This window comes from Malania oleifera, chromosome 1 (genome assembly GCF_029873635.1).
Source record: "Malania oleifera isolate guangnan ecotype guangnan chromosome 1, ASM2987363v1, whole genome shotgun sequence".
Classification (NCBI taxonomy): Eukaryota; Viridiplantae; Streptophyta; class Magnoliopsida; order Santalales; family Ximeniaceae; genus Malania; species Malania oleifera.
Window position 1 is genome coordinate 2,140,705 of NC_080417.1, and position 26,590 is coordinate 2,167,294.

Genomic DNA, 26,590 nt, shown 5'->3' on the forward strand with positions numbered 1-26,590 from the left:
CAGAAGACTAGTTTTGTCCTAGAAAGTAGATCCCACTAGTGAGAGGTTAGACTCATCAAGCCGATCTTCATTCCATGAGCAAGAAAAGTGTCTTCATGTCCTGCACATTCCTTTCTGATAGATTATGAGTTTTTAACATGCTGACAGCAATGAATGGCCTAATTTTCTCAGAAGACCTACTAGAGATTCCAAAGGTGAGAGCAAGCTTTCCAAGGTTTTGCAGCATCTTGTTATTCACAAAATGCATTGGTCTTTCGTTTGCTCTGGTAATCATTATGGATATACTCACATTCATCATGTTCTGGTCAAAATTATATCTACAGCCTACTAGCCTAATCTTCAGATAGTGGCAACCAGCAATTCTAGCAATACACATGAAAAAATAGCATATTGATTCCGTAATTTGGTGAATTGCCAATTTTTCAGTAAATTTACGCAACATGATAACTTTAACCACTATGAAAATTCCAGAAAGGCAATTCAAACACAAGTTTGATCTGTACATTTATTATATTTCATCTGCATATTTCACACAACTAACAAATAGGAAACCACGTAACATATTCTATAACGTATTCTATAACTGCAGGGGTGATCCATGCACACCAGCTGCACAGACACGCCTAAGCAGGATCATGCCTCCAGCATGCCAAATGATACTTCTGATGCTACCTTGGCCCCTCTTCCCTTGGCCATATAAAGGCCTATGTGATGCATCAGTTCCTGTTACAGAAAACATGGAATGTTATGGAATTTTTTAAAAATGTTTATTTTTCAATAACAAAAAACTAGCAAGAGTATTTTGCAAGAGAATGTTGATTTAGTAACATGGTTTGTTATGCCACATGCTCATTACTTTGCCATGCATATGTATAGATTCGGAAAATAATGCCTCGTAGAATGTGAAAAAGAGGCAGGGCAAGTACTAGATGCAAATGGGCTCCTCTCACAAATAAAATGAAAAAAAAAAGAAAACAAAAAAAACAAAAGGAAAGCACAAGGTTTGCCAGCTGCCACTGCGATGGGATGGGTATACAGAGCAGGCAGCCCACTGTATTAGGCTTTTTAATTTTTAAGATAAGCAACTTGAACATAATAGGCCGCTTGTGCATACTCATGAGCTAGCCATTTGCCAATGCATGCCCAAAATCACAAGTAATCCGGGGTCTAAGACTTATCCAATGTTTGAAGAGGCCTTGGATTTGGATTCGTATTAGATTTGAATAAGATGTAATATCAAATTATATTGAAATTTGTCCAAATTCCCTCAAATCTAAATCCAAAGTCCAAAATTCATGTTCTCAAGCACAGCATTAAAGTTATGCTAACATTCACCTAATACCACACTTCTTTTCTATCTTGATCCAAATACAACGCAACGTACTAGATATTCCAGCTGGAAACATATATCCTCTTCCTTCATTTCCCAAATCATTGTAATACTAGTGCAAAAGCAAGAAATAAGAAATTGTAGCACAATTTGAAATTTGCTAATAACATCTCTCTTCCCCTACCCCAACTCTGTTTTTATCCCTTCCTTTCAATGTGAAACTTCTACATGAAACTAACAAAAGCTTCTTCAGCAAATTTGTGTTATCATTTATAACAAGGTGTTCCTTTTTATCTACCACCATAAAATGACCATTACCTTCATAAAGCCATATATTTTCTCCATATCAAACAAATAAACTTAATAAGAATCTTTTCAAAACATAAAACATCAATTGAGCAAAGTTTTTTTTTCATTGAATATATTGAATGATTTAAAAATTCAAACACACTTTATTGCTCATGTAAATCCTCCCCATGCCTAGTACATAGGCTGGCATAATGTCATCCCAATATGGTCAGATGTACTTGCAAAAGTCATCAAATAGTTTTTGTATGCGGATATGCTACTTTTCATCATAATCTTATTCCTGCTGACATATTGTAAGAATGCTATAATACAAATTCCCAGTTCAACTCAAACTTTGAGAATTACTAGCTTTAAAAGATTTTGCATGCTAACAACTTCAGCCATGCCCAAACACTATTTATGATCAGACATCAAAATACCTGTGGATGAGCTATAACATCTTTGTTGGCTCTAGCAACATCAGCTGGAATATCATAAGTAGCACAACCACGAGAGTACACAATCACATCCTCTAGAGGCGCAAGGAAACCGCGATTCCTTGCAGACAACGCAGAGCACACAAAGTCCAGCACACATATATCAGTGCATATTCCTACCACCAATATCTACAATAACAAATTGTTCACCAAATTACATGGGCACACCCTTCATTAGTTAAATATTGAATATCGAAATCAACACAACAGGAAACATTCAGAAATGGGCAGTACTTTAAAGGTAATGTGTAATACTTACAGCTTTGATCTGGTTGGTTTTCACCCAATTTACAAACACATTGGAACCATCTTTCTCAATTGCACCAAGAAAACCATCAATACAATCTTTGCACCTAAGTGTAGCATTCGGCTCATTCTCCAACCATTGCAGTGCTGGCAGTGGGCAAGAAGGAAGTGAATATTAAGATGTGTATACTAAGGAAGTTTCTGTTGGCGTATTTGGATTCCAAGTATATTTGAGGTAAATTACCAGGAATCAATTTGCACTCATCTGTGCCAACTATGCAATGAGGAGGGTAGGGGTGCTCAGGAATATTAGGATGGTGAGTATCAAGAAAAGCGAAGACTGGCCATTTCTTCTCACAGAACACTTTAGCAAGCCTCACTGTCTCCTCAACCATTCCAGAAATTTGGTTGTTAGGCTCTCTTGGGGCCTGTGTATGAATTAATAAGACCACTAATAAACAAAGAACCAACACTCACCAACACAAGCAAAATCAAAACTTATAGCCAAACAGAGAATTGATAAAAATCAATGATTATGAAGAATGATTCATCAGTTCAATGATTAAACCATTTTGCATAGTTGAACTTAGATCTAAATGGAATTAATAATAGTTGTATGCAACCCATGAAGCCATGACACTAGAGATAACATTAAATTAATGAGCTTAGGCTGATGGGAGGTTTTTGCTTTCTCTTGTCCCATTTACTAGAGAGTGCATTTGTTTCAGCAACTTGGTTAGGCTAGAACAAAGTCAAAATGTAATATGTGCTTATGTAGCTATTGGTTAAAAAGCATCTTTTGTGGCTCAGGTAGTGACTACTTTCTAGGAAAAGGGAATGATGGAATACACTATTGTGGAAGCCGAAACGGTGACTTCTCCTGCTACATTACAATACCTCACCATCCTTACACAGGAGCAGCTATGGCTGAATATTTTATGTACTGCGAATGACTAAAACACCATTATTCTGTGTTTGGTGCAACAAGTGTATGGCTAAGACTACCCTTTGTTCGCTAAGTTGTTCTTCATATTAAGGATACTTTGATCTTTTAAACAACTTGTCTATCCTTTATAGAAGGCAATTCAAATCCTATCAAGTATTAAGTCCAATCCAGTCCAGTAAACTTTAGCAACCCAAAGAAAACATCCAACATGTCTACAATTCTAATTTCTAACATACTTTCTACTTTTTCAAACTTTTCTTTGGAACCAAGCAGAAGGTAGGGTTCTTTTATCCTCATTCTCCCTCTACAAATCTAATTTGTTTTTATTATATTAAAGCAGAAGGAATAATGGGAAAAACTCAAAAAGCCATGTGTCACGGTCATAGAATCTTGAAACTATGACACATGGTTTTGTTGTGTTATTCTGATTTGGTGAAAACTTGTTAACACAGATCTCACTATGGTGATGTCATGGGGATGGATTTGGTATGTCTCTGTGACATTGTAGTTGGTTCAGATAGTACTTATGGTAGATTTCTCAATGAAGATGTATTGTCATTAGATTCCTAGTGGTTGCTCATATCAAAACAAGAATGCTTTGGAGACAGTACTTTGGGAGCAACACCAGGTGAGTGGCCTACCTCCTCCGATATCTTATTAGGTACTAAGTGAACACCTTGAGGAGCACAAATGGGGTGAGCTCCTAACGTCCTCAAGGGGTGCCTTTGGCTTCCATGTGGGATTGGGAGCCCCATGGATGATCCATTTGAGAATGAGGTTGCATGGTACTCAGCCTGGAGAAAGGGGTGTCCGTCCTTCTTGGTCGTCAGCTATACTATTGAGCAGTGTCATCCTAGATCCGATTGGACTATCAAGGGATGTTAATCTTTCAAGTGTTTTGATTGAGCAGCTCATGGTGTCAATTCCCTTAACTCCGGCTATTGGGTGGGTCAGTAAGTGATAGGTACTTTGAAACTAGAATTGTATAGTGGAGATGAGAGTTACACTCAGTGTTGGTAGATTGCAAGTTTACTTCCTTATATTCGAGTTATGGTTCCTATGTGACAACCTCATTAAAATCAAGGGCTTTCGACCCATTAGACTCGATAATTAGGTTAGATATTTGATTGTTTCCATGAATGAGGGTAAGTACAACTGGGCAGGGCTCAGTTTTGTGTTGTCGCTGCACAAGCAAGATTCTGTCACACTTTAGGCAGATGAAGGTGAGGATGATTCCTTTTCTTTGCCCTTGGAAATCTGCATGTCCCTGACACCATGCTCCATTTTGTTGCTAAGAAATATTAGGAATGAAAACAAATAAAAAAGGGGGGGGGGGGGTGACACGCCATTGATTTATTGCTCTCTCATTGGGATCAAGCGAACAAAAACCCTCCTACGATCTAATACTAATCAACCAAGCCTAATCCATATGGCTAAGTTTAGGTGATAAAGCACACTCAAGATCATATTTTCCCTTTCACCCAAAAACCAAAAATCATTTTTTTTCGTATATTGTCAGCCTAGTTCACGTACTAGGCATAGTTGAGGTGAGTTTCTCTTATAATCTTTTCGTCACTGTTTCCTCGGCAAACAGAGTCAGAGGATCAAGAACAAAATTTTACAAACAATAATTATAATAATTGCGGGGTATGAGAAATAAGAAAGGAAGAAACAGAGCATAGATATCAGGAATACCAAGTTGCCGGCGCCGACGGTGCAGAAGCCATTGACGACGTCAACGATGACAAGGCCAGTTGGGACGTCCCCTGATAGAAGCAGAGACTCCTGATCGATCCCAATCTCTTCCTTCAACAGATCAACTCTCCCACACCCAGAAATCATCTTCAAATTCTCTTCTCAAAACCCACCAAGATTGAAAAACCCCCAGCGCCGGTACGCAGTCTTCCTCGGATAACTAGAGAAAATGAGAGAGAGAGAGAGAGAGAGAGAGAGAGAGTGAGAAACAGAGTGTGCATTCAAGAGAAAAGAGAGGGAGACTAATAGCCAATGGTGATTGGTGAGGCTTGTGAGAGGTGGATCCATTGCCGAATGACGAATTGATGAATGGTACAGGGTGACGTCGTCAATGGGAAATCCTTGAGGAGATCCCCCCAACGCTGACTTTTTGCCATTCATATTTCATATCCTTATTGGCTATTTCTTTTGTGAAGGCCATTTTCGTTCCTACCTTCTTCTTCTTTTTCCTTTTTTTGGATTACGAGTTTCCACGTGTCTATTTTACGATCTATGTGACTAATCTCGCGCTCCTTGAAACCGATCCTATGACTCAAAAAGGAGGTAATTTTTAGAAATTCAGGAGCGAAAACGAACCTAAGAAGGTTTGAATACCTGATCTCATGAGAGGCACTCCCATAACTCACACTACCACCTGAACCACACCCTGAGGGTTTCCTACCTTCCTTCTTTTTTTGACAGGAAAGGTCGTAGGTGCATTGCCACGTTTGAAAGTACAAAGGAAAATAAAATTAAAAAAAATTAAAATATATTAAATTTATAAATAAAAATGAATTATATATATTATATATTTTTTCTACAAAAAATTAGTCATATTTAAATAATTTTTGTATTTTTTTATAGTATTTAATTGAAAAGGAAAAATAAGTTCCCTCTTTAATTTTTTTTCTTTTCTTTTTTTACATAATTTTCTTTCATCCAAAGGGATCTTAAAAAGTTCCATCAAATATAAAATAATTTATTTCGCATTTTACACTGCATTCAAATAATAAAATTCTTACAAGAATTAACTATGAGATATCTCATAAGAAAAATAAATTGTAAAAGTGCAGCAATATCATTTATTTGGTCAATTTTACTATTTAAGTATATATCACAGTTAAAAAGATAGTGATGATACGTCCAACACATGAGTCGAATAAAAAAATTTAGTAGGATAAAATTTTATGGTAAAACTCAGTTGTTAACTCAAACAAGATGGGCATCATTAAATTATTTCTACAATTTTTATTTTCGAAATTGATAAGAGGAAACTCAGAGATTATAAAAATTAAAAATAAAAGAAAGAAGAAAAAGATTTGTTGTCGCCATTTTTTATTTTTTATTTTTTGAAATACGCACCAGGTATCCACGCGTCCGTTTTACGGTCCACGTGACTAATCCTGCGCCCCTTGAAGTTGACTCCACAACTCCAAAGAGAGGGTAAATTTAGGAGTCCAGGAACGAAAACGAGCCCGGAACATCTACCTTTGCAGTTGCCATGTGTGTGACATCATTTGAGTAAGAGTTAAATATCCCTCGAGTAACAAGATGGAAAGAAGATGCCACTTGAGTTTTCTTATCCGTCACCCACTCCAAAAGGGAAAAAATTCTTTGCGCTTGTAGACAAAACTCCTTTTTGACCATATAGCTTGCTTTCACAGGTAAAATGTCTAATGAACAATCGAAAATAGTTGTCCCAACTTTAATGATTCTCACCTCCACAAAGAAACATTACTTATATGATGTGGCTTTTGATTCTTGTAGAATTTTTTGCAGGGTCTAATTTTTTCCTACTTTTTTCTTGCATTATTTGTATCTCATTCAAATGAAGAATTTGTTATGCTCTTGCAAAGTAAACTTTTACTTCTCTTCTTTGGATCAAAGCTCTAACATTTTTGGGCCTTTCTTTTTCATTGTCATTGATATTTTGCCAAGTTCTTCTTTTCCTCCTTGTTCTATTGTTCTGCTTAAATCAAAATGCAACTTGATTCATTGCTTTCTAAAAACTAGAGTCTACAGTTCATAGTAAAACCATTTCTGCAAGAGAAGCGGCAGATTTTAGTTTTTTTAGGAGACAGGCAAAAGAATTATGCATAGAGAATATTTCATCATATATTAACAAATGAGATTTGCCTAGATTAGCGCCCACAAAGAAATGATCTGACATTCATGATCAACGTAATGCCACCTATTGTTTGATCAATGAGGTTGTTCTACTTAATGGAAAAAGAAAAGCCAACAATCACACATTGCACCTTGTGCTGCTGTGCTTTGAAACAATGCAACTTTCCATAAGTTACCTTAAAGCACTCAAGTGCAACTCACAAGGTAAGCATTTCAGAATATGAATTTTTCAAATCTTAAATTTAATTTGTATGAATTTAGATAATATATATAACACATGATTATACATTTTTTTTTTTAAATTCTACAAATTCAAATTCAAGTCACAAAATCCCTGATTCCAAACACTACCTTAGGTTCATAAGAAAACAAACCAACTGACAGATTGATATAGCAAGTTTAATTTTTTAACTTAAACTGATATTCTTCATCACCTACATTAGACTTGTCATTTTTCTTTATAGTCAGGGTTGGTGAGATGTCAAAACTTTCTGCTAATCCCAAACTTGTAATACTATCTCTCTTCCTTTTCTTTGTCTGCTCTGCAAATCCTCTTCCCCCCTTTCTTCTCCTCTTCCTGCAGTTTACTACTTCTACTTAGCACCTACATCCTCCTCTTCTCCCCTTGTTTGGTTTAAGAGGGGGGTGACTTGCACTCTTCATGATTTCTCTTTCCAATCTTCCCATCCTCATCTGCATTCATTAAAAGAATTTTCTTACAAACAAAGACTGCAAATATGAGACATTTTAACAAAATTTTCTTCTTTTTATAGTAAGTAGGCTACCAACAGCACTCCCTCCTTACCAAATAGAGTGGGTGCTAACATTAAATTTGATTCACAAAATAGAAAAGAAATTGAGACTTGAATAGCAATTATGTATAAAACAGATCCAAATATTTTGCCCAAAAAAGGTGGTATTTACTAAAGACAATAAAGTAAGTAAAATTTGATATTATTCCTACTAGTATAAAACAGAGAGGAATGTTACTCTCAAATCTCATCATGAGAATGTGTGCTATTCATTCTCCATTCCATGTTGTTTTGTGGTATGAAATAACTACATTTTCATGATCTTTTATCTTTAGAATAATACTTTTTTTTAAACTATTATATTCCTACGCAATAGCTATTTTATTCCAACCATATTTTTAGATCTGACAAATTGGGTAATCCATGACAAATTATTAGATGAAAAAATTACAATTTATATTCGACTCAATTAAATGATGAATTTATGGCAGTTTAGATTAGGTCATCAGTGGCGAGTAATCCATCATTTTCATCTCAAATATAAAATTTTTTTTACCATTGAACAATTTTTTGTGTAGCATAATAATTAATTTATTTTTGAAATTATAATTTGATAAAGTGTTAAACTAATGAACAATCACAAAAGAAAAAATCTATATTACCAAGTGATTATGGTAAATTACAAAATATTTAATAACCAATCACAAAATTATATTATTATTTTTATAAATCATGAATTTAAAACTTTTGTTTTGATCACAATAATCGAGCAATTGAACTAGAGTTACGGTGGAGACATGGGCAGACACAAAGGAACAAATAATAGTGCAAGTGTTGCAAGTGTAGTTCTAAACTTTCACTAAATAGGCTCATGTTGACTAAGTTAATGCCTTGTAAACATGGGCATATAGAATTGCTTATGGAACTTGGGGCAATTAAGTGCATGTAAACCAGATAAAATTTTGAAACCATATCCAACTCATTTAACATGCAGATCAGTTATGAATTGATTTAAGCTAGTCAAATTCGATTCCAATTAACAATTTTTTATCCATTTTGCTAAGCCTACATATTTTATTGCCTGAGCCACAGATAACAAGAACCTCATGCTACCAATCTATTTCTTCCCTATATTTTTCAAAATGTTTGAAAAATAAAGACATAGGAGAGTTTGTAGGATACAGCGTTCGCTTGTAAGAAATAGGAAAAACCATCTGTATTATTAGTGCAGGATTAAATTTAGTAATTGTTTATTAATCAAAAATAAATTATTCTTTCTGTTAAAAAAGAGTATAAGCATGCATTTCCCAAAAGCTTGGAAAATCTTTTGAGCAAATTTAATTGGATGATACATCTTCAAGGCACAACATAATAGCTATGGTCAACACTAGCTTCTTTGCTGAGGATTAATATGATGAAAGAGATAATGCATGCTTAATTACTTTTAAGACTGAAGTAGATGGTCAGGTAAGGGTAATATTAAGACTTCACCATCTTCATTGTGTGTTATGACCTCACAAAGATATCTTGAATGATTGGCATTCTCAGATGGGGTTGAAGCATTTGGTTGATAAAAAGGAGCAAGCTATTTTTCCAAGCGGATTTAACAATTTCATACTGAACAAGGCATCTATATTGCAGTCAGCAAAACATGTATACACTGCCCTAATGAGTGCTGATATGTACAATCTCAACAGTAAGAAGGATTACCTCACAAAATTATGGAACCATGATCATTTGTCCTTGCTGGCGTCTTGCGGTAGCTGTATACCCATGAGTCCCAGCAAATTGGAAGCAGGACCAGGAAGTCCTTTTTGAGAAGAAAAGGATTCAAGAAAGCTTTTCACAAGGTTTACATCCACATCTACAGGAGTAAAGTCCTCACCCATGTCTTGGGTGGCGTTCGATGATCCCTGCATTTGTAAATTTCATGGGAACCCTGTTAATTATATAACAAGCATGTGCTGCAAGCGAAGTTTCACAGGCATGCTTGTAAAGAAGTGAATTAGAGAACCTATTACAGATGCATGGCACACAAAATTCAAGCCAAGAATTAGGTGCACTCGCAATAAGGCAATATAGGTAGCACAGAGCGATAATTCAATTAACACGCCGCCAAAACATATTTCAAGATTCAAAATTTTCTCTCCTTTTCTAAACCCCAAAGGAATTGTGTGTGTGTGCGCCCATGCATGTACATGTACATACATGTATTTACATATATATATACATACATGTATTTACATATATATATATATATATATATGTATGTATGTATGTATGTACACACACACACACACAAACACAGATATATCCCCAGGTAAGTAAAAGAAAAATGTGAAAAACAAAAAGATCACTATTGTAATTTAAAAGAAAACAGGAACTGAAAAAAATTTAAACTTCGCTAAGTCCCCATTTGGGAGCACTTAAAAAAAAATTGCTTATAGCACTTATCACTTAAAATAAGCACTTGAATTAAAAAGTGGTGTTTAGTTTAAATTATAGTAAGTGTTTATTGCTAAAAAGGGGGAGAAAATTACTTGAACATCAGCTGTAGTTGGACATAATACTTGTAGTTTTTCAATATGCTGATTCTACAACATGATGACAACTCATGAACTCCAATTAAGTTGTTCATTAAACATAAGCACAGATCTGTCTGTCCGATAATCAATTCTTCCAAACAAACGTAGTTCCATCTTTTAGTTCACTTTTTTTTTGGGGGGGGGGGGGGGAAGAGGATAAAAAAACAGGTCATTTCCTCATCTGCCGTATTCTCAAACAGTGAAAATAGCTTAAGAAGTTTTGGGTGCTCACATAAATAATACAATTCAAAACGAAGCTCATATTCTTATTGAGTATTGAAGCATGCACTCCTGATCACTAGGAATCCACACACACATGCAGCAATGCATGCATGAGAGAGAGAGAGAGAGAGGGTTTGGCAGGGGGGGTGAATCCACTGGGAAAAAATTTCAACAACAATAAGAAAAGGTTAATGAATAGGAAAAGGTAAACTCCAAGAATTTAAAGACACTATACAGGACCAAGAAAAGGGAATGGCAAGATAACAGTCATCAACTCTCATTTTCAAATTGAGCAGAAATGGCATCATTTTATCACATGGCCAGGCAAATGTTAGAACTAGGAGGTAAGGTTGCAAGTTAGGATATAATCAATCCAAAGTGTAGAATGCCACTGGGCAAAAGCTTAGTTTATAAACTTCAGCCAATTCAACCTACAGTGTGTAACTGTGTATATCAAGAAAAGTTCAAATTACTTCAAAGCTAACAGCCTCATGGAATAAATGTTCATATAACAAAATGCATTGTGCAATCAAACATGTAATTGGACAAACAACCTTATAAGATATGGACATAGGCTTGGACACAACCTTGCAGCAGTATACTGAACAACTAGCTAACCAACTCTAATCATGTGATTGCAAAACAGCAGAATCTGCTTAATAGCATGAACAACTTGGATAGTCATATTTGATTGAACTTTATGCCAGGCATGTTTTAAGCTAAACCAAAGCCAACCTTGCCTTAATTCAAATTCAAAATCAAGCGCAGAATCTCGGCCCAAGCTCAAGCTGACCCCATCCCTATTCCACCTTGAAGAGACCCATCTATTTCCAGCCCTCATAAGTATTAGATATCCTCACGAACGCTGCCCTATGTGCTGCCAAAAGGCTAACTTCTTGGCATGTTAATCTATTTCATCCATCTTGTTTCTACTCTGATATACATCCATTTAAGAAGTCATCACTCTATGTAACCAGTGCAATGTGTGCTCGTCAGTTTGAATTTGAAAAACAATCAACATTGCATCAGTAATGTCCCATTCGAAGTCTTAAAACATATCCCAAGGCATTCATAAACAAACATGAGATATGATGGATTAAAGTGACATCATTAAGTTGGGTATAAGCCATGGTAAGTTTATTTTTTATCATCCTTTGCTCACACATATGCAGTAAGCGTATGTGTCCATTACTTCTTTCTTGCATTTGCAATAAATTGTCCCAGAAATTAAAGCGCATGAATTTGAAACTTCAAATAACACATTCTCTGTGGCTTGAAAATTTTGAATTTGGCCCACATTCATTATAGTATTGCGTATTTCCTCCTACAGAACAACAAAGCAATGAAGCAAAGTATGCATATACCCAGCGGTCTGTATGTGTCACTCAACTAAGATCTGTGAAGTCAAAGATATAATCAAAATGATTTAAAACATCTAACTCACTGTGTTTATAACAAAACATATCCAAAGAAAATAAATTATTCAACTTCAAGGGGTCCTTCAAACATTTTTAATGAGTGATATACCCTCCAATACATATGCATATGGATACTGTACAATCACTTTTTAAAGTGGATTTTAAGTGAATTTGGGGAAGCTATCTCAGTTGCTTTTTCCCACTTAGAAGTGGGTACTGTAAAGAGGTGGTGGCATGGCTCTAAATTATGACAATTTAATTTACTCTCTTCTTTCTCCCAGTCTTTCTCGATCACTCGTGCTCTCCCTCTTTTGCTCTCTGCTACAGCAACACCGCTCCACCATTACTGCACTTGTAGCTCTGCCATTGGCTTGGAACCCAAAAATACATCCAAATGGTTGTCCGCAAGGTTTGATTTGTAAGGGTTGTCACAAGTTAGCCGAACATGGAGGAAAGTTCAGGGATTTGTTCGGGGAGGGGGTTTCATTTGCAGAAAGGGGAGGAGGAGGGCATTTCTTTTGATTTTCAGATTAGAGATTGGGGGAGGGGGGGAAAGCCCCTTTTTCTCAAAGCATGAATTTTAACTATTAAAAAATATGAAACTAATAATATTATAAATATAAATTACTAATAATATATTACTGTTAATCAAAAAATAAAAATGATGAATTATATTAATTAGGAAAATGCTAAATAAAAATATTAATTTAATTAATAATATTATCATTAAAATAAACCAAAAATTATATATTATTTATTACGTATAATTAATATATGCATATTGAATTATACTAAGAACTTACAATAATATTAATAATATAGATATATATTGCACTTAAAATAAAAGTGATTATCCAAACACCACTTATTCATCAGCACTTATAATCAGCACTTATTTTTAAACGCAATCAAACACTACTTATGATTTTCAGCACTTTTTCAATTCAGCACTTTTTTTCTGAAAAGTACTTCAACATAAGTGATTCCAAAAGATAGCAGATGTCTTATTCTCCATTCTTAATTTATTAATGGTATTCTTCTTTTAGAAATAAAAAGAGAACAGAAATTAAACTAACAAAGTCAACCAATCACCTATGTGGAAGCCAAAAAAACATTCTGTCCTTAATAGAAAATAAATTACCCTTCACAGAAATTCAGTATCCAAGAAACCTAAACAAACTTGGTATTATCCTAAAACGGCATGAGATGAATTTCATATTAAATAAGGCAGCATATTTATATCTGACCAAAGTTTAGCACAAAAAGATGAAAACATAACCTCATTCCCCTTGGCGGGTTGCTCATTGGCACGAACAAAACTTTTCTTTAGGGTGGTGGCCTTCAATTCGTCATTTAAAGCATCAGAATAGGAATGCATGAAAGCATCCTCTCCATCCCCATTATGATCAGAAGGCTCTGCAAAATCACTCCCATCTTCGGACCCATCTGCAGATAGTTAAGCTGTTTAGTAATTTGCTAGAACAAAAGAAACTTCGATACAGTCAAATACCTTCTCCATGCACTAGATCTAGAATATCAATTGCAACTTGTACTGAATAGATGAAATTATTTCTGACACTAAATTATTCTGAACAATGTGATAAATATAGTTCCGTAGCAGGCACATATATCTTGCTGAAAAAGAAAGAATGCCAACTTTAGCTCATAACTCTAATCATCATCCAGTGATCCAACCGAATTATCCTAACTCAATTTTGTTTACTGGGAATCAAATATTTCCATCTGAAGCATGCTAAGTGGAAAGCAAGCACATCAAAAAGCAGGAGCAAAGGAGCATCATGCAAACACTGCCACAAATATTACAGGTTTGGGAGCATAGGAAAAAAAATTGGATTTATATATATTAGGATGAAACTTGATGAAGGAGAGCTTCAGCACAACGGTAAGGTTGTCGCCTTGTGACTTGGAGGTCACAGGTTCGACGCGTGGAAACAGCCTCTTGCAAAAATGCAAGGCAATTTAGGTCCAATCCTTCCCCGGACCCTGCATACGCGGGAGCTTTGTGTACTGGGAAGCCTTTTTTTTTAAAAAAAAAAGGATGAAACTTGATATATAATTTAATTTTACATTAGTCAAAAATCCAAATCTATATGAATCCAAGTTTAAACTTCAAAATATAAGCTCCCAAAAATTGGGTTAGTGATGCCCGTTTAAACCATCTCTTAGGGTCCGTTTGGATCAAGGATTTTGGTGGGGAAAGGAAAGAAAAGAAAAATGAGAAGGAAACTTATTTTCCATTTTATTTTTCTCTTTATATCAAATACTACTAAAAATAAAAAGTTTGTTCTAATATTGTTAAAATTAAAGAAAATTAAATGTGAATGTGTATAAAATCAATTTTTTGTTCATTGATTTGAAATATTTTTTTTATTTTTTATTTTTTTGCAATTCCCTTGATAACCAAACATGATAAATTGGATTTCTTTATGTTTTCCTTTCTTTTCCTTCATATTTTCCAAGTTAACCTTCTAGATACAATACAATCAAATGACATTAAAAGAAAAAAAAAAACAGAGCTGAATTACCCTAATTGGATTCATTCATGCACTATAAACAAGGAAACAATATCTAGAGACCAATAGCTGCTCCCATGCAATCCTTGTATCCTTCAGGTCACAGTAACAAGGGCAGCTAGAAAATAGTGAAAAAAAATACCTGCACACTCAGAGAATTTATATTTTAACTAAGTTTTTTGGGTTTTGTTTGTCTGTATGGTGAGGTTGAATTGGGTGATGAATGGTGGGGTAGAAATTTAAAATTATTAAATAAAAAAAGAAAAAAGACGAACAAGAAGGCAGCAAGATCACAGCAAAAAACTTATCAATAGCTACAGCACTAATGCTTCCATACCCAAATGCGTCCCCAAACTCTATCCCCCCCCCCCCCAAGAAAAACCAAAAAACAGAAAATAACCCAAAAAAAAAAAGAAACCTTTCCACAGAGAACAAATTATAAATGTGAATGGTGTTTTGCAAAACCATATACAAGCACACACAACATATACATGTGTGTATGTGTATCTTTTGAAAGCCAAAAACCATGAAATAGAAAATGATCTGAATGATATTACTTAATCAAATCAATATCCAGGCTCCAGATCAAAGCACAAAAAAATAAAAATAAAAATAAAAATAAAATTCATGAGTTACACAAAAACAACAAAAAAGAAGAGAATAACGACAAATAGGCCAAGCAGCAGAATGACCAATATATCAACAACTCATGTCATTTGGGGAAAAAAAAAATGGTGCAAAAAAATTAATAATGCTAATGGGACATGGCAAAGTTAACAGAAAAGAATCACTAGTTTCTTATAAATTTTTAAACTCAAAAAGAATTCATGGATGGAAAACATAACAACTGATACATAAATCCTGGTGCAGAAATTACCAAAATCCATGTCAGATGAAGATCCTTCTTCGATATCAGCAGCACTCCCAGTTTCTTCACAGCCTGGATGCCCCACTACCGATTCAATGTCTTTCATAAAACGGTCCATATCAAAGTCCACCCCTTTTGGGTTCCTTCAAAATTGTCAGGCCCAAAATATATCAACTTTTGAGACCAGAAATACTAAAGATAGCTGAAAGTAAGATGAAAATTATTTCAGATTTATTTTTTCTTTTTTCTTTTTGGTGTGTTCAATCAAAAAATGTTCTTTGGTTTCAAGATGTTTCACCAAAGGTGCAGAAGCACACTATAAATGGATCCTTAGTGATGCAATCAGGGAAAAGAAGCAAAAAGAAAAGGCAAATTTCGTTGACTAAGGCTTAGTTTGGCCCCTTGCGGCTTTTAAAAAGGAACTTCTACAAAGGAATTGATGAAAGGAGCTGATTGGGATTGTTGTAAAAATTGTTTGGCCCCCTTGTGGAAAGGAAGCTGCTAAAAAAAAGTTCTCTATAAGTGTTTTATGAAAAAGTTATAAGGTGCCTAAAAGCATTTAAAATAATTAAATTAGATAAATATTTTTAAGAAATTTTAATTATTGTGTTGATAATTTTGCAATATTTGGAAAACCCCAAGGATAACATTGGAATATAGTAAGTTTTCAGGAAAAAAGTTAGCTTTTCAAATCCACAACTTTTTTCTAAAAGTTCCCTGGAAAAGCTAAAAGCTGGATTTTTAAAAGCTGAAAAAGTCGTTTACCAAATATGTTATACCCAGCTTTTACATTTAAAAATGAGAAGTCGAGGCAAAAAAAGGGGGGCCATACTCATACTAAAAGACTTGATTTGGAAGGATGATGCTAAAGGAGGATTGGTTGATGAGTTCACTTGAATTTTTGGTGCGCACTGTAACATCACCGTTCACAGTAACTGTAATACAAATACTGTTCACATTTACAAACATCATAGCAGGATGGTCAACAATTTCATGCGGGTTATTTAGTTCTGCTGTGGTCTTATGTGAGGGACATTTGGTTATTTATTCTCACTCATTTCGAGTCCTTCTTTTATTTGGAGAGTCATATAAGTTTAGCTTCGATGGCCGAGACAGATTGTTTTATGAGTCGAGCTAGCGAGAATCCTACACTCTTTTGATTTTCTTAGCAGCATTGAAGGAAGAATATCTAGGTTTGCCGCAAACTACTCTCCTAAGCCCTAAAAGTGTGATGCTTTCTTCTTTCCCTAAAATGATTCCTAGGACCTACTAGCATAATAGTTTTATGCCTTCTTAGCTTTGTCATTTCAATTAATTGTCACCAAATCATATATTAATCCCTTCATTTTTAGCCCTAACCAAATTCAGGATCCTTAAACTTAAATCAGTTTCCAAAATTTTCCATCATCATCATGCATCAATTAGGTACAAAAGCAGGTTCTGCCATGATCTCATATAATGGGAAACCCTGCACGCCTACAACATGTTGGGAGAAGTTGGAGATGTATACAATGACGCAGCCTTAAGTCCCACAAAGCAGGGTTGGATAGATGAATCCTTTACTGTCATTCTGCACAATCTAGGGAAATAGCCTCTAATAAATGGGGTGCTGTCAAATCCTCACTCACTATCTCAGTTAAAGTTATTATAGGGCTAGACCTACCCCTCCTACTGCCACTGACAGAACTAGCTCCCCCTTTTTTTCTAGAACCCACCATAGAAATGTCCCTAGATACCCTATCACAGGCTTGCTCTAGGCTGATAAGAATTATATGCAAGCTCTTATTCCTTTTCCTTGATTTTCCAATGATCTTCTCAATATATACAAAGCTACAATAGTCAATCTCCAATTCATAAAACTAAACTAATCATCCCAAACCCTAGTTTCACCATAGTCTTTGTTCAAGTACTCTTTCCCAAAGTTTCTTTATATGACACACATAAGTTTAATTTCCCAATAACTATTACAATATTAAATATCTCTATTTTTTCATTTTGCAAAAAATCTATCTTTCCAATTCCATTCTATCATTTGGAAGGCCGGAGTCCCTCTAAGATTAAGGTTTTTTTTTACTTGGTTAGTCGTTCTTAATAAAATTAAAACTAACAATATGTTGCAGAATAGGAAGCCTTTTAAGGCTCTATCTCCGAATGTTTGCTCACTATGCTTCATAAGTTCCGTATGACACACCCCAACCTGGTGGACCCACTCTAAGCATCTTACACTTGAAGGATCAACAGTGCTTGAAAAATCTATAGCCACCTAATTGTCGACCCACTCAAAGAGAGTGCTCAAAAGATCCCTTATCCCTAGCATGAGACGGTAACCCTTAATAAATGCATGAACCAATAAACCTACTGTATGCATCTGCACCTACATCTCCTCCTACAATACCCCTATTTTACCTAAATTTCTGCATACAATAGATTTATTGACCCATGCATTTGTTTCAATTGCTGTTAGGGGTTACCCTCATGCTAGGGATAAGGGATCTTCTGAGCACTCTTTTGAGCAGGTCCACAATTAGGTGGCTACAGACTTTTCAAGCATTGTAGATCATATAGTGTAATATGATGGTTAGAGTTGGGTATACTGGGTCAGGGTGTGACATAGAATCTGCTTCTCACTTGTTCCTTCGTTGTTCATTTTCTTCGAAAATTTAGAACAATCTGTGTGGATTATTTGGAGGGAGTTGGGTTTGCCTTAAATCAGTGAAGGATTTGTGGAGATGGATCAGACCTGTTGAGGTGTGGACTGTTTGCTGTCTCTTGGAGTATGTGGTCTGGAGAGGAATGCTTGTATTTTCACAGGAAAATATGTCTTGCTCCATACTTTGGGATATAATACAGCACATGGCATCATTGTGGGCTTCTTGTTGTAAAGGTTCATCTTTCTCAGATCTTCAGCGTAACCAGATGGCAGTTTTTTTTTATGTTTTCTCTATTTTCCCTTTCTTGTTCTCTTCCCTTATAAGGAAAATTTCTTATGCTTTTTTCCGTATATTTTCTATTTTGCAATAAAATCTCTTCTTTTTCGACAAAAGAAAATAATTGTATTAAATAATTAGTTAATCATATAATCTCCATCCAGTCTTCCACTCCATTTCAACCAATTTTGCTTCCACTATCATGGTCCCAATAATATAACCAATCCTAGCCAATATTAAGCCCATAACACGATGAGCAGTAAACAACATATGAGTGGTCTCTCCCCAAGGCTCTCAGAGGATGACCCAGAGTGTAAATAGCAGAGATGCAGCAATTGGTTGGAGTTGAAGGGAAGAAGGGGCATCCAAATTCGTAAAGTTGTGAGCTTTTCTCCCTACAAGGAAGTTGAGCAACGTGACAGATTTTGGTTGCATTTACTCTTTCAAGAATTCCTGGATGAGGGCTCGTGATCAACTACAAGTTACCAGTCTTCCAAACATAACACTGATTGAGACAAGTTAGTAGTTGCAGTGGCAGCAATGACACTTTTGTTGGCTTCATTTTTGCTGGAAGCCATCAAATCTGAGATCATTGATATGAACACATGATACAATGAGAGAAAAATGGGAGGTAAAGAGGCTCTACAAGGCTAGCTAGAAATTTTTTCACACAAATATTGAATCTGATAAGAAAATAATGAAATTGTATGTCAAAAATTTAATTCAATCTGTGCGTATGTTACAAAACCTCAGTTTATGTATTCTTCACAAATGAAACAAATCCTCTAATTCAATCTCCTAGAGAGTACTTCAATTGAGGGTACTTCAATTGAGGGCCAGTGGCAAAGTCCCATCAAAGAATCATAGCAGCACTCAACAAAATTTGAAAGTTGTTGGAGGTGCAATAATGATCCTCATGGGGGATTGGCTTGATCATGACGAGCACATTGGATTTGGTTGATGAGTGATACCAATCGAATTTTGAACTAAGAGACACACAAGCTTTAAGTAGTAAAAGAAAACTACAATTTCATAGCTTCTCCTATGAATGTCTTTTTGCAGCATGAATCCTGTAGAGCATTGCTGCTTCTATGATTCTTCCTGAAATCCTAGACGGTACCTGATGCAATATGAGATTCAAGGGCTGACATGGGAATGTTTAGCATTCTTAAGATTTTCCCAATTTTATAGTAGGATTTATAAGCCAATAAACTAGTAGATTATCCAGTAACTTTATGATTATCTAAGAGTTTGTGATTTAAATATTTTACATCTATGTGTTGTTTTAATTTTTAGGTTTTGATTTTATGCTTCATTAATTAGGATTTGATATTAATTCCTAGAGATTATTTAATTATTTAGTACTAGGAGAAAGGATATATATATATATATATATATATATATATATATAAAGGCTCATGCGTAACCATGAGTGGCATTGGAATATTGAGCACTCATCCCTGCTGAGTTTGTCTTCGTTTTTTAGTTTCTCTTCCAATTTCCTGTTTAATTTCTCATTGTTGTCCATATTTTCCTGCATCCATCCCCTCTCCCAATTAGTCCTACATCAGCGTCTCTACTTATAGAGGCATAAGAGGAGAGTCTTACTTCGGTTAGACCACCTCAAAAGATGTGACCCACTCTCATTGAAGAGTACGAAACAAGACAGAATATATTATTGTAATTTTAATCATGTTACAAATGAATATTGGATAAATGAATAAACTTGATGATCAAGAAATTAATAGCGTTGGTGTTCTTGGATCTATTATACAAGATGGCAAAATTAGAGACGATGTAATGCATAGAGTTAAAGCAGGTTGGGTAAAACGTGAAGAGTTTGGGTATATTGTCTAATTATTGAATACCCTTAAAATTAAAAGAAAAGTTTAACGGGACAGGCAAGACCAGCTATGCTACATTGATCAAAATGTTGGGCAACTAAGAAACATTCAAAAATTAGAAGTTGCCAAAATGAAGATGCCAAGATCGTCGAATGGTGTAATTCTAAAAGATAAATTAGGAACAAATGCATTTTTGGTAAGTTACGCATAGCACTTGTAGAAGAAAAGATAAAGGAGAGGGTTAACATAGGCTGATAACACACTAGTTAGGAGAAGAGAACCACTTAATGTCAGTGGAACATGTCCTTTGCTGAGTCCTCAAATGTGCTAGAAGCCCATGAGGAAGAATCAATTCCTCTCAAACTGCCACCAATCCAAGACCCAAACCCTGCCCTAAGGCTCTCGAAGATCAATCAAAACCCCAAAGGGAGGTGTTGGAGGAGATAGTTGCATCAAAATATGTTCGATTTCACATACCTCTTTTCACAAGGAACTATTAAAGGTGCAGTGTACCAAGCTTATTGAGCTTCTTTAGGAGTATCAAGATGTCTTACCATGGACTTATGAGGATATGTCCGTCTTAGGCGAGAAGCTAGGGATGCATAGATTGGAAGTCACTTTGAGGAGACCAGTCAGGCAGTCCCAATGGATTTTTCAACTTGCTGTGGAAATTTAGATTAAGGTGGAGGTTGAGAAGCACCTTAAAGCCAAATTCAAACCAATCCAGCACCCATTGAGGTTGACAAACATAGTAGCGTCAACAAGAAGAATAGCCAAATTTGTGTGTGTGGACTTTAGAGATGTCAACCAGTCTCATCCTAAAGATGATTTCTCTATTTTTAATACTGCTACCATGGTAGATGCAACAGCAATACATGCAATGTTATCAAGGGTTTTTTTGGGTTAAAAATCAAATTATGAAGGCTCTAAATAATGCAAAGATGAAAACATTTAGAACACTAGGTGGGAATCTCTATTACACAGTTAAGCCTTTTGGGATTAAGAATGCAGGAGCAACATATGAGCAGCTTATGACTACTCTCTTCCATGACAGAGTGCATGATATTATGGAAGACTATGTGGATGTATTATAATGAAATCTGAGGAAGATCACCTAATGCAACTAGGGTGTTTGATATATGTCACCAATTTAAGCTATGAATGAACCCTCTCAAGTATGTTTTACAGGATATGTACCCATCTTAACCCCTCCTACGAGAAGGCAATCTGAGAGATGCCTCCATAAACCAACTACAAACAGCTAAAGAGATCATTGATAAGGTGTCACAAATAACGAGATTCACACCAGACTTCCCTATTAAGCCGTCTTAAATTTTATTGAGGAAAGATGTATGTTAGAGTACTACTTTACCTAAAATCTTAAGCTCTTAGGTTGTGAGCTAACAATGTATATCAAACTTTAACACACAACCACAAGTGCAGCCCGACAGCACATGGAAAGATAACACAATAAAATAACACCATTATAGGGAATAAATAAACGCAGGCAAAGAGACTAAAACCCAGGACCTCCTGGTAACCAGCTCAGATACCATGTTAGATTACTATTTTACATAAAACTTTAAACTCTTAGGCTGTGGGCCAACAATGTAAATCAAGCTTTAACGATGTTTCATTCAAGTGGGAAGACAAGTAACAAGAAGCCTTTCTATTCTTTGCATTTTATGTTCTTGTTTCTATAAAGCAAAGAAGTAGATTATGAAAATACGTTTGTTTATGTTGGCCAATTTTCTATTTCTATTACTAGTTTTTAACTGTTTTTGAAGAAGTAGAAAACCAAATTATATGACTCAGTTTTTTTTTTTTGGCAACTCAAAATACTAGAATATGCAAAATTAAATTTTGTCACTTAAATCATTAAAAATTAAAACAAAATGATTGTGTGAATCTAAAATATATATAAAATAAAAATACCCATAAATTTTCTAAAATTTTGAAAAAAAAAAACGAAAAGTCATTTAAAACATATTTTCACTATTTTTCAAATTTTATGTACAATAAGATTGTTCTTGTAGCACTAAAAAATTGAACTTTAAAATATAATAATTAAGTAAAATAATTATAATAATTTCTATTTTTATAATAATTTTTATTTTTAATTTTTTTTTGTATTCTATTATTTTATCATATTTTTTAATTGTTATTTACTTCAAGGATAACAATGAATGTTCAATCTAGACTAATTTACAAAGTTTGTTCCAAAAGACTTAATTTTCCTTCGCTAACATGAACACATAGGTAGGAGATAGAGGCAATCCAAACTACATCACCAAAAAAGTGAAACCATTAGCCAACATTGGTCTTAGTTAAGTCATTGGTGAGGTGCTGATGGTCGTTGGCCTTAGCTTAATCCAAATTCTAACCATTTGAAACCAATGCAATGTTAGGTACGATTGAATGTTAAGGATTGAAAGTGGAATGGAATGAAAATTTACATCGCGAACATGTAAACATATAACAAATTCCATTTGTTCTTGTGTACCGAACAACTCATAAGCTTAATGTGTTAAATCATGTAGTAAATTACAGTGCTTTTATCATATGAGAATTAAATTATCTTAGTAGATAAACTTTGATTTTCTACATTTAAGGTTGTGAGAGAACATAATCATTTAAAATTTAAGAATAAAAAAAATAATAGCTGAACTATCATAGTAGCTAAACTTTAATTTTTTTACATTAAGATCCCAAGAGATATCCAATCATGATAGTTATTTTTTTTAAAAAAAATAAAAACATTGACGTTTATTAATAATTCAAGTTCCAATAGATATAATAGAGTAAGTTCAAAATTTTCAACATTTGAAATAATCAATTAAAATTTAAAAAGAAAAAAACTAACAGCTAAACTATCATAGTAGCTAAACTTTAATTTTTATTTATTTTTATTTTTTGCATTAAGATCCCAAGAGATATGCAATCATGATATTAAAATAAAAACATTGACGTTTATTAACAATTCAAGCTCCAATACATAAAAAGGAGTGAGTTCAAGTTCAAGGGTTTATTGATAACTGAGCTTTGTGAATAATCAATCTCAATTATGGAAGAAATAGGTAAATAACTTCACCATTGATTATGATGCACATAAGGGTAAACTAACCTGTTCTCAGGAACTTCTGCTCCCTCGTAGCTTGATATCTTGTGTACAAATGATTGCATGCTCTTTGCTATATCACCAAGATCAAAATCATCCAGATTTGTGCCAGAAGAATTCTTAGGATCCTGCTGCTCTTCTGATTTCTGTTTCTTTTTATGTTTCAATTCATAATGTTCCATCTCTTTTTGCCTCTCGAGAAGAGCAGAATTCAACTCATCTTCCCCACCATAAAGCCAAGAATCATCATCTGAAGGAGGAAGCTCCTTAGGCCTAAAATCATTGGACGAATAGGGTAGAGCAAGAATCTCATCTATGCGCCTCACCGGAGCACTCATCATTTCACTGCAACAATTGTATCATCTCAAATAAATGTTGACAGATACATAGAGTAGAAAGTTGAGCTATCATCAACAAAACCTGATAAGCATATATGATACTAATCCAAGGACTTCACATGGAGTTAAATTTTTTTATGAAGTGTGCAGAAAAAAGGATATTGAGTTCCACTGCAACAATTGTATCATCTCAGTAAAGAGTTGACGAAAGCATGGCAGAGAAAGCTGCTTAACTATCTAGAAAATCTGATAACATACTTGAACTTAGTCCACAAACTTCAAATAGACGCTAAATTTGGTTACCAACCAGGTAGATAATAGGGTTTTGAGCTTTAATATTGTCCAGCTGACAAAGTTACAAAAGAGAAAAGCCAAAATCTTGATCAACAGATGGGGTAATGGAATGAATCCAACCCTCATTTCATTTATAAAATGGCATAACAATCAATGCAAAAAAATAATGACGATGAAAACGATGATGATGATGAGGCACCATTTAGAGGATCCCACTCAAACAATCACACAACCTTACTATGTCCAACCGTCCATGTATCAATTTGGGTGGTTAAACAGGTGTTGCTGCACATGGGGAAAGAGGGGTGAGGACTGAATAATCATGCCAGGTGTTCAATATCATGAACTGAATCCATACCCCAACAGCCTTGATATTGATAAGTGCATTAAATTCAGCCCTTCAATCATAAACTATATCGTTGGTGTACTTAATCGATTCTCCATTAGTACAGACAGCAATGACAGTATACACCAACACTTTACAAGAATCTTACTTGACAAAAATAGCCGGACAAAAGGGCAGATAGCCTCGTCAATTTTAATAGCTTACATTATCACCTAGTGAACTCAAGCCTTGAAACATCCCCCTTCCCCCCTCCCCTCCAACACACACGCACACACGCAATTCTCTTCTGCAGGAAATACGCAACAGCACACACAAACATCAAAAATAATATCCACAATCTTGATACATGAAAATATCCAAAAGGTATTTCAAAAATGAATTCCAAAATCCATACATGAAAATATCAAAAAGGCTTTCTATCAATGCAAAAAAACAAATACCTGGATCTAGAAAATAAAGAACTGTTTCTGTAGTACTCTTCCGCATTCTCCATCAATCTCTTATACTCTTTTGATCCAGGTAGTAGCCCCCCGAAATACCCACTCTTCTCCAAACTCTCTCTGAACGCATCCCAAGCACTCCCCTTCCCCTCCAACCCCTCCTGCCGCCGCTGCTGATACATCATCTCAAACCCACATGCTATTTTCATTCCCAGTTCAGCCTCCACATAAGCAGCGCCATCACTCCTTGCTGGCATCGGATAACATTTGGGCGCCTGAAATGTCTGTTGCACTAATTGTGCATACATAGCCCTCGACATCCTTACTGAAACTTGAACCAGCTCTTCCCCACTGCCACCACTCAAAAACCTCTCCATTTTTGCAGCATACTTCATTGTATCAATATCACGGTCATAAAAACCCTCAACAGCAAGTGAAATTAAGCACGGTTCATGCTTCAATACATGAGCAACCGACACAGGAACCCTAACCCTAACTCGATGCACATTCCTCTTAGCTCTATCTGGATGCTCTGATATCCGATTCTTCACCGCCAACTGAACCGAATCAGAGGCTCTCGCTTCAGCACCAGAATTCACCAAAAATGACAGCGAATCCAGCAAGCTTGGGTTTAAAATGCGAGTTTTTGGAACAATATGAAGATCCCCGCACCTTATAAAAACCCTATTGGAACTGTTATCGGGATTGACCCAGCGAGGAAGATGATAGGCTGCTTCAATGAGTAAGAACTCGCCGTCGGTGTCCCAAACTTTGATGGAGAGAGATGGGAAAGCGCGGGAGATTTGGAAAAGGAGAAAGACGAGGAACCACTCGTCCTCGAGGTTGTCTCCGAAACGGAGCTTTCCGTGGAAGTGGGGGATGGGAGCGGAGCAGAAGCAGGAGGATTGGGGGTGGGAGGAAAGGTAAAGAGTGAAGGGTTCGTGCTGCCATATGTAGGAGGTGGTGTAGGGGGAGACTGCCTGGAGGATTTGGAGGTGCAGAGACTGGAGGAGGGAGGACAGTTGAGAGGCGTCGGCAGCGGAATTAGGGAGGGAGAAGTCGGGGAATATGGAGAAGAAAACGGTGTCGTCGGGGAGTCGGGAGTTTTTCAAGGAGAAGATGGATGAGGAGGAGTCGGTGGCATCCATAGCCAAATCAAAACAAAGAAAATGAAAACCAGAAACCAATAGAGAGCTAGAAGTGAAATGGAGAACTTATCTGCAGAGGATGAAGATGAAGATGAAGATGAAGATGAAGATGAAGTTGAGATGTGGACATGGACGCCCCTTAAGCAGCGTCGGAGGGAGAAGCCTGCAAGCGCCCCAGAGCAGAGCCGTTCGTGAATTTTTCTCGAACTCTCTGCTGGATGTTCTAGCATATGGAGAGGACGGAGGGAAGAGTAGGGGTGGCAAAACGGGTTCACGGCTGAGTTCGGGCGGATTAGAAACGGATCGGATCATAAACGAGTCGAGTTACTAACGGGTTGATCTTAAACGAGTCCGTCCGTTTATTACGGGTTACCCATTTAAAAATAATTATATATTTTAATTTTTTAAAATTATTTTTTTAAAAAAGTACCCCTTAATTTATTTATTAAATCTTAAAAAAAAAAACATAAAATGTAAAAATAAAAAATATAGATGGAGTCACGGAGACAGACAGAGAGAACCGAGACTCATTGTGGGGAATCTGAAGCTTTGATGAAAGCACAGCATCAGAAGATCCACTGATTAGTT

The 26,590-nt window shown here is 35.6% G+C and overlaps 2 protein-coding genes across 2 annotated transcripts; both read right to left on the reverse strand.

Moving 5' to 3' along the window:
- Positions 1-375: 375 nt before the first annotated feature.
- Positions 376-5,443, reverse strand: LOC131153480 (nicotinamidase 1). Its single transcript, XM_058105822.1, has 5 exons — positions 5,003-5,443; positions 2,606-2,789; positions 2,375-2,508; positions 2,059-2,244; positions 376-723 (listed from the first exon to the last, which is right to left on the reverse strand). Exons 1-5 carry the CDS (start codon positions 5,147-5,149, stop codon positions 634-636), a joined length of 741 nt encoding a protein of 246 aa, XP_057961805.1. The 5' UTR covers positions 5,150-5,443; the 3' UTR covers positions 376-633.
- A 1,936-nt stretch (positions 5,444-7,379) lies between these two features.
- Positions 7,380-26,287, reverse strand: LOC131153488 (protein ecdysoneless homolog). Its single transcript, XM_058105833.1, has 6 exons — positions 24,855-26,287; positions 23,443-23,781; positions 15,557-15,690; positions 13,425-13,591; positions 9,631-9,833; positions 7,380-7,861 (listed from the first exon to the last, which is right to left on the reverse strand). Exons 1-5 carry the CDS (start codon positions 26,000-26,002, stop codon positions 9,654-9,656), a joined length of 1,968 nt encoding a protein of 655 aa, XP_057961816.1. The 5' UTR covers positions 26,003-26,287; the 3' UTR covers positions 7,380-7,861; positions 9,631-9,653.
- Positions 26,288-26,590: the final 303 nt, after the last annotated feature.

Coding starts and splice junctions, on each gene's coding strand:
- LOC131153480 (XM_058105822.1), bottom strand. CDS start 5,149: ATGATTTCTGGGTGTGGGAGAGTTGATCTGTTGAAGGAAGAGATTGGG. Junction 2,509..2,605: donor TGAGTGCAAATTGATTCCTG/GTAATTTACCTC, acceptor GCCCACTGCCAG/CACTGCAATGGTTGGAGAAT. Junction 2,245..2,374: donor AAACCAACCAGATCAAAGCT/GTAAGTATTACA, acceptor TTGTTATTGTAG/ATATTGGTGGTAGGAATATG.
- LOC131153488 (XM_058105833.1), bottom strand. CDS start 26,002: ATGGATGCCACCGACTCCTCCTCATCCATCTTCTCCTTGAAAAACTCC. Junction 15,691..23,442: donor GCAGAAGTTCCTGAGAACAG/GTTAGTTTACCC, acceptor ACAATTTTGAAG/GAACCCAAAAGGGGTGGACT. Junction 13,592..15,556: donor TTCATCTGACATGGATTTTG/GTAATTTCTGCA, acceptor AACTATCTGCAG/ATGGGTCCGAAGATGGGAGT.